Below are 15184 nucleotides of genomic sequence, written 5' to 3' on the forward strand. Positions count from 1 at the left end.
TATAAGAGACAGTCTGCTCCGGCCACACGGGCTCCCCTGTGAGGTGGGTCTGCCTCTCTTGAATCACTGCAGTCGGCAGGCTCTAGAACAATGCCTGATGCACCAGGAAGTGTGAGCGAGGGCTGCCCTCACTGGCTCTTCAGCCCCAGAGTGGGGACCAGAAAAGAGCTGTGTCCCAGCCTCAAAATGACCCCGCAGTCCTTGTCCTCCGGAAAAGTCTCTGTGGCCTCAGGCGGAGCAGAGAGGCCTGTTTTTCCTGTTTGCTGGCTCCGAGAGTTTGGCCTCATCCCAAGGAACCCTCGGAGCCCGCCCAAGGGGGATGCTGTTGACCAAGTGTCTGGCACCCTGGCCCAGCCAGCGGACACAGGGGGCTGTCCCTGTGCTCATGGGGTTTGAGCAGCGTGGCCGACTGCTCAGAGAGTGGCGGGTGCTTGGAGGGTGGACAAGGTTCTGTGCCCTGGGGCTGCAGCTCCGGGTTCCTGGGGGGCCTGGGAGGTCGGCTGCAGGGCTTTGCACCCTCACTTGAGGCGGACCCCTGTTAAGGCATCTCAGCGGCTCTGGGAAGAGGGTCCACGCTGCCCCTTCCATGGAGGAGAGTGCCTGGGACACCTCAGCAGCCCACCTAGCGAAGTCTTAGCTCTGAGCAGACACTGGCCCCTCCGGGTGCTGTTGGTCTCCCGGGCCTTTCAAAGGCCGCCAGAGTGGGCGCTGCACCGTGGGTCTCGATGAACAGTGGGGGGAGTTCTCTCCCAGCAGGAGGAAGGCGGTCGGGGTCCCAGGACTGGAAACCCGGGTCCCTGTGGGCCTAGTCTCATTGTGGCAGGTGCCTCAAAGTAGTGTGTATGTGTGTGTGTGTGTGTGTGTGTGCGCGCGCACGCGTGTGCACAGATGTGACCTACGTTGGGCTGGGAGAGCTTTGGATGGATTCACTTCAAAGCTTTGCTGGGTGTCCGGCTGAAGGGCAGGGTTTTGTGTCAGGCCAACTCCCCGCACCCTCTGTGCCCGCTGTGCCCTCTGTGGCCTTGCATTTTATGAAAGAAAGAGAAAATGAGTTAAGATTCTTCTTTAGGGTCTTTAAGGTAAAACGGTGGTGTGTTGTGGGCGTGGGTAGTAAGACCGAACCTAAACAGGGCAGGGATCAGGAAACTTACTATGTTTTTAACAATAAAAATCCTATGCTCTCTTTGATCTGGTAGGAATGGAGAACACACATCTTACAGTAAACTAAGGTGCAGAAAAAAGTTGGGTAACTTAAACAATCTCCTGATTTGTGCCTTTGTTCCTTGGCTCTCTGAAACGTGCATTTGATCCAAGAGCTACTGTTCTTCTTTATTATGATGAACTTTAGACTTATCCAAACTTATTTTTCTAATCAAAGTTATTTATGCTTCATCTTTTTAAATGTGCACTGTTTCTGTACAATTTTTTTTAAAGGGGTCCACTGGGTGGTCGGGAAGCTTTCCTGGGGGAGGAGGCTGTCACCTGGGTGGATGCAGTGGAGCTGCCCAGGCAACGGGGTGGAGTGGGCAGGGCCTCCTGGTAGCTGGGGCAGCGGGTGCAGAGGTCCGAGCTGGCCGGAGTTTGGAGGACTCGGTGAGCAGGGAAGGTCGGCAGGTGCCCCGCGGCTCAGACTCCAGAGAGCATCAGTGAGAGCTTGCCCCAAGTCTGCAGAGAGAAGAGGAAGTTGGAAAGGAGAAGAGAGATACCATCTGAGGCCTCCTGCCCGGAGGGACATGAGCAGAGCAGGGTGGGTGTGGGCTCTGGAGATGGCGTGACAATCCAGGAGGGCGGGGTCACGGCAAAGAGGCTCTGCACCTCAGGTTTAGGGCTCCTTCAAGAGTTCTCCTAGCCCCAGCGGAGGCTGGCACCTCGTGGGCATCTCACCCATCTCCACGCCACTGACAAACCTCCTTGACATCGCCGTCAAACTGCATCCAGGATGCCCTGCTTCTCGCTGCTCCCTCCTGGGATGCAGCCACCAACATTGTCCACCAGGACAAGGACGGTCACCTCCTCCCCAGTCACTTGGCTTCTGTCCCTCTGGTTCATCTTCCAACCAGTGTCTGGAAGGATCATGTTAAAACCTAGGGCAGGCTGTGATCCTCCTCTGCTTGAACCCTTCCACGGCTCTCTTGACGAGGAGTCAAAGTCTTACCGTGCTCCTGCGGATCCCGAGTGATCTGACTGTCTCCTCACTGTCCTCACCTCCTCCCACTCTCCTCACCTCCTCCCACTCTCCTCAACTCTCTGCTCCTCTTCCCACTGGCCTTTTGATTTTTCTATGCAGTCACAGGAGTGGTCTGCCCCAGGGCCTTTGCAGACCACTGTTCCTTTTGCCTCAAATAGCTTTGTAGTTCATGTCTTCAGGTTTTTGCTTGGACTTCACCCTCTGGGTTAAGCTGTTTGGGCTTCCCTGTTTAAAATTGTACCTCCTCCCACCCCTTCTCACCATCTGCATCTTTCCTTTAATTTTTCTCTATCTTCAGTCATCAGGTGATATGCTGTGACAGCTGTCATTTCCTGTTGATGTCCCCCTGCCTCCCTCCCACATGGACGAAAGCTCTATACTTGCAGAGACTTTCACTCAGGCCACACTTTTATTGAGACTCTGTTGGGCACCTCTATTGGAGATGGGACAGGGCGGCAGGCAGCCCTGACTGGGAGCACATCCCACCCCCCCGGGGGCCACCCGTCCCGCTGTCTCTGTCCCTAGTGTTGCTACCTCCCTGCTGTGGGTAGATCCTCCCATCCTCCCATGTGCCGCTGGTCAGGGTCAGGGCAGGGAGGGAGGGAGAGCAGGTACCTCACTGCTGCTGATCCTACCAGCCAGAGCACAGCTCCGTGGCCACCCCTCGCTGCCAGGGAAGAGAGCAGTGCCGTCTTCAGGTGGATGGATGTTCCACAGAAAGGAAGAGGGTGCAAAGGGTCCAGGAGAACGGCTGGCATCCTCTGCTCTGAGGTTCCTATTGGAACTTGAGCCAAGCCCCACCTCTCTCCCAAGCCTCCCCGTCGATGCATCCTCTCTGTGCAGTGCTGGGGTGTTCACAGTATGGCTCGTGGCCAGCAATGTGGGCATCCTCCAGGAGCTTGGTATAATGCAGAGTCTCAGGTCTCCTTCTCCAAATCAGCTGGGTTAGCATCTGATTTTCTAAGATGTCCTGTGAGTTCAAGGTGAAGGAGATGCTGCTGGTCTGTGGACACCCTTGGAGTAGCCAAGTCCAGATGAGGGCTCACAGACTCCTCAGGGCTCTTGTTCAAATGCAGATTCTGACTTGGTAGATCTGGCGCGGGGCTTGAGGTCTTAGCAATTCCACCAAACTCCAAGATGATGCTCATGCTGCCGTCCCATGGACTACATATTGAGTAGCAAGGGCCTCGGGTCTTCAAGGTACAAACAAGCACAACCTGGATGGCTTACACAACAACAATTCACTCTCTCACAGTCCTGGGGGCTGAGACTGAAGCCCAGGTGTGTGAGGACCCTTCTCTGTGTGTGAAATCTGCGCTGCACCTTTGTCTTAGTTTCTGAGGTTGCTGGGAGTCCTTGGTGCTCCTTGGCTTGTAGACACATTGCCCCAATCTGCCTCCATCATCCCACACATTCTCCCTGAGCCTGTCTTGGAGTCTCTTCCCTCCCTACAAGGCACCACTTACACTGGACTTACCTACTCCCTACGATTGCATTCTTCATTTACATTTCCAGTTGCATCCACAAAGGTCCCATTTAAATAAGATCACATTCACAGGCACCAGGGTACAGGGCTTCGTGTACCTCTTTGGAGCACACTGAACTCACAATGGTCACTGCCCCTGTTTGTGCTGCGGTCCCTGGAGGCTCCACTCTGCATTCTTATCTTGTCCAAACTCTTCTTTCCATGCTGCCTAGATGTGAATGAGTGTGCGGACACCACCACGTGCCCAGCTTATGCAACCTGCACCAACACTGTGGGGAGTTACTACTGCACTTGCAAACAAGGCTTCCTGTCCAGCAATGGGCAAAACCAATTCAGGGGCCCAGGAGTGGAATGCAAAGGTCAGTTTGCACCCCTGAAACCCTCCAACATTTGGTAGGAAAATCACATGGAAGCTGCTGAATAGTGGATGCAAGGTCTTCCCTCATCAAAGATCCATACAGGATTTCCTCCCTCCCTCTCTCCCTCCCTTCTTCCCATTTTCCTCCCTCTCCCCTCCCCTCTGCACTGCCTCCCTTCCCTGCTCTCTCTTGCTCTGATTCCTGAACACTGTAGACATGAGGGCTGTTGGGCCTCCTCACAACATGGCGGCATGTTCCAAGACCATGTACCTCAGGGAACAAGGTGGAAGTGCATGGTGTGCTTGTGACCTAGCTTGGCATTTTTGTGACCTGGCATCTTTGCCACCCTAGTGACATATGTGGGAGGGAGCACAGACCCACCCTTGGTGGAAGAAGGCCATGTCACAATGATGGAGGAACCTGTGGGATGGGGGATTCTTTCAACCATCTTTGAAAAATGGCATCTGCTACCCAGGATGGGGCAAATTTGTCACGCTGGTTCTTTTTCTGTCCAGATGTTGATGAATGTACTGAGAGCCCCCCACGCTGTGGTCCTCACTCAGCCTGCAAGAACATGCTTGGGAGGTACAGGTGCAGCTGCCTTCCTGGCTTCTCTTCTCCCACTGGAGACTGGGTCCCGGGAAGGCCAGGCACCTTCTCTTGCAGAGGTAACTCCTTCAGGCCCTCTGCCATGGGCCTTGGTGGGCATCTACCACTGGGATGAGTATGTGCATCCTTGGACTCTCTGGTTCACGGACTGTCCCCTCTTCCTTGCAGACATTGACGAGTGCCTCACCAGTGGGATCTGCCCTGAGCATTCCAACTGTGTCAACTCTGTGGGGAGCTACCATTGCAGCTGCCAAGCTGGATTCTTCTCCAATGGCTCCACCTGTGAAGGTACAGAGGGCCTGATTTCATCATTGGTCTACCTGATTCAGTAGGGGTCTCCTCATTGGCAGTCCCACACATTCTCCATGAGCCTGTCTTGGAGTCTCTTCCCTCCCTACAAGGCACCACTTACACTGGATTGAGGGTCTGCCCTACTCCCTATGACTGCATTCTTCATTTACATTTCAGTTGCATCCACAAAGGTCCCATTTAAATAAGATCACATTCACAGGCACCAGGGTACAGGGCTTCGTGTACCTCTTTGGAGCACACTGAACTCACAATGGTCACTGCCCCTGTTTGTGCTGCGGTCCCTGGAGGCTCCACTCTGCATTCTTATCTTGTCCAAACTCTTCTTTCCATGCTGCCTAGATGTGAATGAGTGTGCGGACACCACCACGTGCCCAGCTTATGCAACCTGCACCAACACTGTGGGGAGTTACTACTGCACTTGCAAACAAGGCTTCCTGTCCAGCAATAGACAAAACCAATTCAGGGGCCCAGGAGTGAAATGTGAAGGTCAGTTTGCACCCTTGAAACCCTCCAGGATTTGGTAGGAAAATCACATGGAAGCTGCTGAATAGTGGATGCAAGGTCTTCCCTCATCAAAGATCCATACAGGATTTCCTCCCTCCCTCTCTCCCTCCCTTCTTCCCATTTTCCTCCCTCTCCCCTCCCCTCTGCACTGCCTCCCTTCCCTGCTCTCTCTTGCTCTGATTCCTGAACACTGTAGACATGAGGGCTGTTGGGCCTCCTCACAACATGGCGGCATGTTCCAAGACCATGTACCTCAGGGAACAAGGTGGAAGTGCATGGTGTGCTTGTGACCTAGCTTGGCATTTTTGTGACCTGGCATCTTTGCCACCCTAGTGACATATGTGGGAGGGAGCACAGACCCACCATTGGTGGAAGAAGGCCATGTCACAATGATGGAGGAACCTGTGGGATGGGGGATTCTTTCAACCATCTTTGAAAAATGGCATCTGCTACCCAGGATGGGGCAAATTTGTCACGCTGGTTCTTTTTCTGTCCAGATGTTGATGAATGTACTGAGAGCCCCCCACGCTGTGGTCCTCACTCAGCCTGCAAGAACATGCTTGGGAGGTACAGGTGCAGCTGCCTTCCTGGCTTCTCTTCTCCCACTGGAGACTGGGTCCCGGGAAGGCCAGGCACCTTCTCTTGCAGAGGTAACTCCTTCAGGCCCTCTGCCATGGGCCTTGGTGGGCATCTACCACTGGGATGAGTATGTGCATCCTTGGACTCTCTGGTTCACGGACTGTCCCCTCTTCCTTGCAGACATTGACGAGTGCCTCACCAGTGGGATCTGCCCTGAGCATTCCAACTGTGTCAACTCTGTGGGGAGCTACCATTGCAGCTGCCAAGCTGGATTCTTCTCCAATGGCTCCACCTGTGAAGGTACAGAGGGCCTGGTTATATCGTTGGCCTACCTGATTCAGTAGGGGTCTCCTTACTGGAAGACCACATGAGAATGGGATCATGACCCATGTGATGGGGAAGAGAGCATTGGGGCTCAGAGAGGTGTAGTGATTTTCTAAGGGTGCACAGCCTTGTGGTGGATGAGCTGGGTCTGAACTCCTGTTGAGGGCCAACATGGGTCAAGCCATGGGATAGGTTGTGCTTGACATTAGTGAGGAACTCTTGTCCCTAGAGTGACTTTTTTCCCCAAACGGGAGGCTGGCCATGTCCAGAGGCACTCTGGATGGTCACAGGTGGAGGTGTGTGGTACTGGCAGCATCCCACAGGTAGAGGAGCTGCTAGGCTTTCCACCATGCACAGAGCAGCCCCACAACCAGGATGCCAGGGCCCCCCACAGGCCCTCCCCAGTGAGTGCCCAGACCCAGACTTCAGAGCTTCCCCCAGAGGCACTTTTGGTCAGCCTTGGGGTCACCCTTGGTCCGTCACTGCAGCTTGGGGAATCTGCCTGTGGAGCCACCATGGGTTCTGCCCCGTCTTGGGCTCAGTTCCTCATGGTGCAGCAGCTCCCTGTGATTCTCCCCCTTTCTCCAGTTTTGTCCTCTCAAATCCACCTGCCAGAATATTCTCACCAAGAGATAATGGCTCTGCCTTCCAGTGTCCAGGGTGACGCTGCTGTTCTCCATGGTCCTTGTAGGGATGGAGACTCCGTGGAGCAGGGCCTGGCACCACCTGGCCTGCCTCAGACCCCCTGGCTTAGCTTAAGAGGCATCTGAAGGCACGTCTGCCTTTCCTAGTCCATTTGTAGCAGTTAGTTATAGCTGAGGAACAAATTTCCCTACCAGATAGTGACCACCAGGGATGACCCTTCGTTTAGTTCTCGATCCTTTTATGGGCTGGCCGTTTAGGTTGGGCCATTCTGGTTAGTTTCCAACTCAGCGTGCTCCCCTGTGTGTGTGGCCACCCAGCACTGCTGACATTTGAGGCTGGACATTTTGTTGTTGTGGGGGACTGTCTCGTGCACAGTTGGGTATGTGGCTGCATCTTTGGCCTCTCCTTGCTGGATTCCTTAACACTCTCCCACCCTCATATCACGGCAGCCAAAAATGTCTCCAGACTTTGCCCAGTGTTCCTGGGGTAGGGGGCGGTTGCCCCCAGTCCAGTACCACGGGCTGAACTTAGTAGAGATTTCCTACCCTCCGACAGCCAATATGGGTACGTCTGGCCAGTGGGTAGCTTTCTGTCACTTGGTGGTAAAGGGACTGTCTCCTTCCATCTTTTGGTCTTTCTATCCCTTGGGGCCTTGGGGTCCCAGCCCGTGAAGGTCAGAGAGAGCAGAAGCCACACTCACTTCTTAACTATCTTGACTCAGAAGTGACATGGAAGTCCCCTCTGACATTTCAGGAGTGAGGACCCGTCTCATGGCTTCATTCTGTAGTCCCTGGCTGGTTCTACATTCCAGGAGGACTCTGTGCAGCCCTGTTTCTGTCAACAGTGGATTGTACATTTGATGGGGGTCCCATGAGATCATAGCAGAGCCCCCACAGTCCTCCTGCTTAGCAGTGTTGTAGTTGTCACAGTTCAATGCGTTGGTGCGACTTCTGCGTGTGTGGTGACGTTGGCGTGACACACTGTGCATTCCACCACACACAAGCATAGCCCACGTGACTGTACATGGTACGTGATACTCAATAATGATAATAAATGACCTTGTTACTGGTTTGTGTATTTACCATACGGTACTTTTCATCATTATTCTAGAGGTGCTACAGCTTATGAAAAGACATTTACTGTAAACAGATGCGTGAGCCTTGTCATCTGTGCTTCCTGCGTCTCTTGACTGTGTGGAGAGGCCACACCAAGGGGTCGAGGCACTCTGATTTCCACACAAGATGAAACCACCCAACGATCCACGTGTGGGGACATGTATTAGATATGGAAAATGACAACCCCCCCAAAGTCGTGAGACCCGGGGAAAGGGGAGTGAGAAGGAGAGCCGTACAGTGAGAACATTGATCCTTTCCCAATACATTCTTCCCCGGTGATAAAACAAACCCTGAGGAAGAGGTGTCCATCACACCTGGAAAGGCAACCTCTGGGAAGAGGCCGAAGCAAAATCCTTCCATAAACAAATCCTTTCCAGATACCAACCACTGACCCCAGGCCCTCCATCAGGTCCAGTAAGGTAAATCCTCAGAAACTGACCACTGACCCTAGACTCCCTCCCATTTTGCCCCGTAAAACAGACCCTAAATTCCTAAGCACTAAAACTGACCCCTTCACTGGTTGATAGAACAATCTCCAAATTCCTGGGTGCCCAAAGAAAATCGACATGCTCCCTAGACCACCCTCAGGGTAACCTAGACAAGCCCAGGCCCTTTCTTTTCCACCAGGAAAAGTGGGTCCCACCACGGTGTCATTTCGTCCCTGTCTCCCCTGCTCCTGTGTGAACCTTCGTTCCTGAATAAAGCGCTGAGCTGATTTGTGAAGTGTGCGTTCCTCCAGGTCTTTCTGTGCTAACAACGTGTCCCTGTGGGTAGGTGACCCATGATGCTTTGTTGGACCTTTGCACAACCCTGCTTCACACCCGCTCTCTACCTCACAGACATTGACGAGTGTGTTGACATGTGCCCCTTACGTTCCGACTGCACCAACACTCCCGGCAGCTACTCTTGCACCTGCCACCCTGGCTTTGCACCAAGCCATGGTCAACGGCACTTCAGAGGCCAAGGAGTGGAGTGTAGGGGTGAGCAGGGCTTGCCAGACAGCCCGGGAGGCAGCTCCTCCTTGTTCCTCCGAGTTTCTTGATGGCCCTGAACTCTTGCAGATGTTGACGAATGCTCCCAGGACCCACCACCGTGTGGCCCCAACACAGTCTGCACCAACACCCCAGGCTCCTACGGCTGCCGCTGCACCGCGGGCTTTCGTCCCCACCACGAAGGTTCCCAGACGCACGGCAACTTCAGCTGCAAACGTAAGACCTCCTTGTGTGACGGCCACAGGGAGGGTCTGTGCTGTTGGGGCTTTGGTTGTAAACCCCTCGCTCTGCTCAACCTGGGGACCCTCCTTTCACTTTCATCTTACCACCCACTCTTTTGAATTAATTAATTCATTCATTCCTGAGTTCACTCATTCACTCATTGGATCAACTACTGTTTACTAAACTTCCCAGCGCCCTGGGCTCCGGGCTGAGCATTCCATCCTGGATTTGCTGGGCCTGATTCCTGCTCTTGTGTGGTTTATGGTCCAGGGAAGGAGCCAGAGGTCACACGGCTAGTGATTGACAGTAACTGTGACGAATGCAACTGAGAAATCACAGTGTGCTTGGAGGTGACTGAGGGGATTGTTCATGTGCCCTGAGCCAGGGGACTTAACAGCCACCTGGAGGAGGCACAGGGTGCTGCCGAGGAGCAGTGGAGAAGCAGTGTTCTGGGGGACGGCAGGCGCAAGTCTCCTAGGCTCAGGCTGACTGAGAGAGGGCAGAGGTGGGGCATCAGGTGTACCTGAGCGGGCAGGCAGAAGACTGATTGCAAAACAGCTGGGAGATTTTCCACCCCCAAGAACAACAGGGAATTAGGGAGGGCTGAACATTTTTAAATGATGGATTTTTTGAGACACTACAAACACATGTAAGCTGGGCATGGTGGCACACGCCTGTCATCCCAGTGGCTCAGGAGGCTGAGGCAGGAGGCTCTGGAGTTCAAAGCCAGCCTCAGCAACTTAGCGAGTCCCTGAGAAATTCAGTGAGACCCTGTCTCTAAATAAAATACAAAATAGGGCTGGGGAGGTGGCTCAGTGGTCGAGTGCCCCTGAGTTCAATCCTTAGTACCAAACAAAAAACAAAAAGCAAAAAAAAAAAACCCAAACCAACCACAAACAAACACACGTAACTTTTATTGTGTGTGCGGTGCTGGGGATTGACCCTAGGGCTGTGAGCATGAGCCGGGCCGGGACTCCATGACTAAGCTACCCCCCAGCCCTGGATAGATGAACTTAAATGAAGTATAATAACAAGACAACGCACCTGAGGCCCCTTCCATGTCCGAACGGGAACATCATGGACTCCACTGTATCCCTGGAAGGCTCCTTCCCCATGCTCTTCTGTCCTCTCCTTGGGCCACCTGGAATTCTGTGTCCATTCCTCCCTCTCTGGGCGTCTGCCTCCCACCAACAGCTTGCTCATTTCTGCCTGGTTTGGAGTTTTATAGAGATGGTGCCGCACTCGGCCATGTCCTCTCTGCCTCTCTTCAAGCTTCCTGGAGTCCTCGTGCTGCAGCGTGGCTGCCATCTGCTCATCCTCCTGCCGTGTGTCTCGGGTGGATTTTAAACAGGGGGGTAGTGACATTGGACCTGCTTTTATTCACGATCGCAGTTCCACTTGGCTGCTCTTGTCTTTGTCCCAGGGATTCTCTTCAAATGTAAGGAAGACATGATACCCCATAATAAGCAGGCCCAGCAGTGCCAAGCGGGGGCTCCAGTGGAGCTGGAGTATGTAAGTATGGCTGAAGGTAATAGCTCTTGACGTTTTCCCAGAAGCCTCTTAGGTAGGACGTAGTTTTATCAGTCTTCACAGAGGCAAAAATTACAGTGGCCTAAACCAAGGAGCAGTTCCTGTTTCTCCTCTGTGAAGAAGTGAGTGTCAGCGTTGGAGAGCCGATAACAGTGTCCACCGTGCTCTGTCACAGTCAACACAAGTCTCATTTTGTGGTCCAAGATAGCTGCCCTGGCTCCTGCTATCACATCTGCTTTTTAGATGATAAGGGGAAAAGGGGAAGTGAAACGTGAAGTCCCTCTCTTTAAGAGCAGGCCTCATGACTGTAAGGGAAGGGGAAGGAAATTAAGAAAGAAGGGTTAAGAAAGGGTAACAGGGAGGGAGGATACCATCGGAGTCCATGTGAGCTTGTGGATTCAATTAATAATTAATCATTAGTTAATTAATGGAATAATTGTGCATGTTAATGGGGTAATTATTGCAGGATATTTCAATACAAGCACAGGGTGTGCACTGATCAAATCAGGACTATTTGCACATCCTTGTCCTGGTCATTGGCTGGAGGCTTGTCTGTCCCTCAAGCAGTTCATGATCTGTAGAGGTTCTTGTGAGCTATGGCCTGCTGCGGAGCCCGGAGCCCGTTCCTCTTCTCTGGGGGTGGACTGTAAGGCTCACAGGAGCTTTTCCTTCTCCGGACACAGCTCCCCTTTTGTGCCCTGATGAATGACACCTTCCGCGTGCTGGACAAGACCTGTGAGAACAAATCCGCGGCGTCCCTGCAGGTAACCGCGCGTCTTTCTAATGGAGCTTGAGTTTTGAGCATCTGGGGGAGGCTCTGCCTAGAGAGGGCCTCGTTATCATTACTGGGTTGTGAGTTAACCTCTCGTTAAAGATTAACATGCGGATATTTGAAAATAAGCGTATAGTCAACTTACCTCTTTATTTTTGGGGGGGGTGTACACTTCTGTGAGCTTAATTACTGACTAGATTTGTGGGCTCCCACGAATCGGGGTGCAGCCCGGCTTCATTTCCTCCGGGCATGGCCCTCAGTCTTCCTCTTCTAGTTAGGTGCTTCCTCCCTGGACAACCCCTGTGGTCCCCATCTATTCTCTCTCATGGTTGCTTTGTCTTCTTGAGAATGTCAAATAATTCAGATCATACAGTAAGCGACACTGGGAGACTGGTTTTTTTTTTTTTTTTGGGTACTGGGATTGAACCCAGGGGCACTCACCCACTGAGCCACACCCTCAGCCCTATTTTGTATTTTATTTAGAGACAGGGTCTCAAGAGTTGCTTAGTGCCTTGCCTTGCTGTTGCTGAGGCTATTTTTGAACTCACAATCCTCCTGCCTCAGCCTCCTGAGCTGCTGGGATTACAGGCGTGCCCCATGCCCGGCTGGAGACTGGCTTTCCCCCACTAAGCATCACGCACTTAAGATCGGTCCTTGCTCAGAGACTTCCTGAGAGTGGCACCTGTGCCTGTCCTGTGTCTGGCTTGTCTCTCTGAGCTCCATGCCCTTGGGTGCACTCTCGTGGTGGGGGTGCCAGCTCTTCTCCTCCAGGCTGCTGTCTGAGGTTCCTTCTTGTGAGTGTGCCACACTTTGCTCATCCACTCATGTTTGAAAGACATCTGAGCTGTTTCCAGCTTCTGTGGTCCGAGGGTGGGGCTGCTGTAGTGGGAGTTGCTAGACCGCTACAGCCGTGGGGAGCCAAGTCTGGTTTTTCTTCACCTCCAAGCGGGACTTAAGGGTGTTGTTATTTTATTTGTAAATCTGGTTATTTTTGTAGAAAAATGAGAATAACATTTTTATTTGTAACTGGATCCATTGAAAATTAATTCAGCATATTTATTCATCCATTCACAGTGTACATCCATTCACAGGGTTTTCAGACTAAATTTGTACAGATGATTAACATTGTTTGCTAACTTGGATAGATTGCCTTGAGCATTTTATCCTACATTTACATATAGTTTTATTTCCACTCCCCCCCCCCAATTTCAAGTATCAGGAGGGAGATTTAGAAATCTGACGAGCAAGGTCACTAGGGCCCTTTGGTGACTCAAGAAGTCAATCAATGGAACCTACAATAATGCAGATTCTCCCAAGCAGCCTGTTCTTGGAAGCTGCTCATGTTACAGGCTGGGGCTGGGGCTGGAGCTCAGTGGTAGAGCGCTCGCCTAGCAAGTGTGAGGCACTGGGTTCGATCCTCAGCACCACATAAAAATAAACAGATATAAAATTATTATATTTTATAATAAAGATATATTTCCATCTACAACTAAATAAATAAATAAAAATTAAAAACAACCCTCATTTACATTTTGCCGTGAAATCACATGGCTAATTGGTTAGCTTCTCTAACGTGACAACTTGTTGCAAACCCTTGATATAACTATAGTCAGATTTTGCTAAAGAATTCAAAACCTGAGTTTAACACAAAAGAATTTCCCCTGAGGATCTGTAGTTTGCCTAAGTGTGTTTTCTTTCCAGAATGTATGAAATAACTCTTTTGGCTAAGAACAGGGCTTGTGGGCTCTCCTCAGCCGTGGAATTGGGAAGCTCGCACTCTCCAGTGCCTGGGGTGCAGGTTGTGCAGTGGTGTGGTGGGTGTGGGGCGGGGCGGGAAGGAGGGCAAGTGGCAGGGCTTGAGGCCTTCTCAAGTCCCACCGGAACCCTTTGGAGCTGGAAACCTTTTTTTTTTTTGTAATTTTTAGCATATAATTTGGATAGACAGAAATTTGTGCCCAGAGTCGGATTTCTGTTGAATTTCCTTCACCATCTTACTGAATTCGATTCATTTTTCCCCCTGCATTTATTAAATTCTGAATTATTTTCATACTTTTTTTGGCTTGGGTCACTTAAAACACATCACTTATAAAATATCATAATTTTATACTCTAATTGTATAGATATTATAATTATATACTTAAAGTAATACTTGGATCATGGTAAGTGAGAGTTTTTATTTGCATGTGCCAGAAGCATAAATACCACGAACACCAAGTTTTCGATGGAAGTAGCTGTTTCTGGAGCCCGCGAGGCAGCCTACACGTGCTGGTCTGCGGCTTCCTTGGTGATAGTCAGGGACCTGGGTGCCTCTGCGGGCAGGTCCACGGCACGGTGCCTGTTGGCAGCTGCATGCTGTCCCGGGACTGGACCTCGTCTTCACTTACTCAACAGTATTTAAGATTTCTAGAAATCGTTTTGAAATTAACGTCTTTCGAGGAGACCCGGCCCAGTGTTCAGGTTCTTCTGCAGGGATCCACTCCTGGAAGGGAAGGTGCCTGTCGCCGAGCCGCGCGGCGGGCGCTGTCCCAGGTGCTGACTCGCCCTGCGAGGGCGACGCTGGAAGTCAGGGCCGGGCGGGGCTTTTTGCTCTCCCTGGCTCTGCGCTGGTCTCCTGGTGACAGGGTGCTGCTGGTGTTTAAAAAAGGAAGTGCACGTCCCAGGCAGAGCGCAAGCCAGCAGCCCCAGTGATTTGTCAAACGGCGAGAGTGGGTGGGGCCGGAGTTGGGGTGAGGCCTGTGCAGCTCTGCTGCGGGAGGAGGAGGTCAGCCGCACCCCGCTCCCGGGTGGCCCGAGTGGCCCGCAGCAGGCCAGGCGGGAGGGCGAGGATGCGCCAGCCCTCAGGGCCTTCCCACCACCAGTGCCCTGTTCCCACCTGGAGCACTAGAAGGTGCCCTGCCGCGCTCTCCGCTCTCCTCCTGCCAGTTTCCTCCTCTGCCCCTGGGGCGGCTGCGCTTCCCCTGTGTCGCTGTCTTGGAAACATCTAGTTGGTCTACATAGGAGAGGAAACGCCCGGGCCTGGACACTGTATATGACTGCAGCCCCGAGTTGCGTTTCCAAAGGGCACCCCGCGTAATGCCTAACTCAGGTGAAGCTGTCCTTTCTTGATGGTGAAAGTTCAAACCCTTTCTTCCAGTCTCTTGAAACGAACAACATATTACCGTCACCTCTCGTCACCCTAGCGTGCAGTGGCACCCCAGAACTCCTTGCTCCTATTAACTGTAACTTAGTCCCCACAACCAGCATTTCCTCACCCTTCCTCTGACTCTGCCCTCCCGGTTTCTAGAAACTACCATTCCACCCAAGAAAGCTGTTATTAATGAGAAATGAGGGGAGAGAAGAGGAGAAGAGAGGGGAAGAAAAGGAGGAGAGAGGGGAGGAGGAGGTGAAAGGGGGAGGAAAGGGAGGAGAGAGGTGAAAGGGAAGACACAGGGGAGGAGAGGGGAGGAGAAGGAGAGGAGGAGGAGTGGAGGAGGAAGGGAGGAGGGGAGGGAGGAGGGGAGGAGGAGGAGTGGAGGAGGAAGGGAGGAGGAGGAGGGGAGGAGAGGAG

General features: G+C 52.4%; 1 protein-coding gene across 1 annotated transcript in view; it reads left to right on the forward strand.

Annotated features, from left to right (window-relative positions):
- The window catches only part of Adgre1 (adhesion G protein-coupled receptor E1), a 38321-nt gene that overhangs the window by 5993 nt on the left and 17144 nt on the right, over positions 1-15184 (forward strand). The window contains exons 3-12 of the mRNA XM_048811004.1: positions 3887-4033; positions 4549-4701; positions 4811-4930; positions 5294-5440; positions 5956-6108; positions 6218-6337; positions 8961-9101; positions 9183-9329; positions 10759-10847; positions 11549-11653. Of these exons, the coding sequence (XP_048666961.1) occupies positions 3887-4033; positions 4549-4701; positions 4811-4930; positions 5294-5440; positions 5956-6108; positions 6218-6337; positions 8961-9101; positions 9183-9329; positions 10759-10847; positions 11549-11653 (1322 nt within the window). The remainder of the gene's footprint in view (positions 1-3886; positions 4034-4548; positions 4702-4810; positions 4931-5293; positions 5441-5955; positions 6109-6217; positions 6338-8960; positions 9102-9182; positions 9330-10758; positions 10848-11548; positions 11654-15184) is intronic.

This window comes from Marmota marmota, unplaced genomic scaffold (assembly GCF_001458135.2).
Source record: "Marmota marmota marmota unplaced genomic scaffold, marMar, whole genome shotgun sequence".
NCBI lineage: Eukaryota > Metazoa > Chordata > Mammalia > Rodentia > Sciuridae > Marmota > Marmota marmota.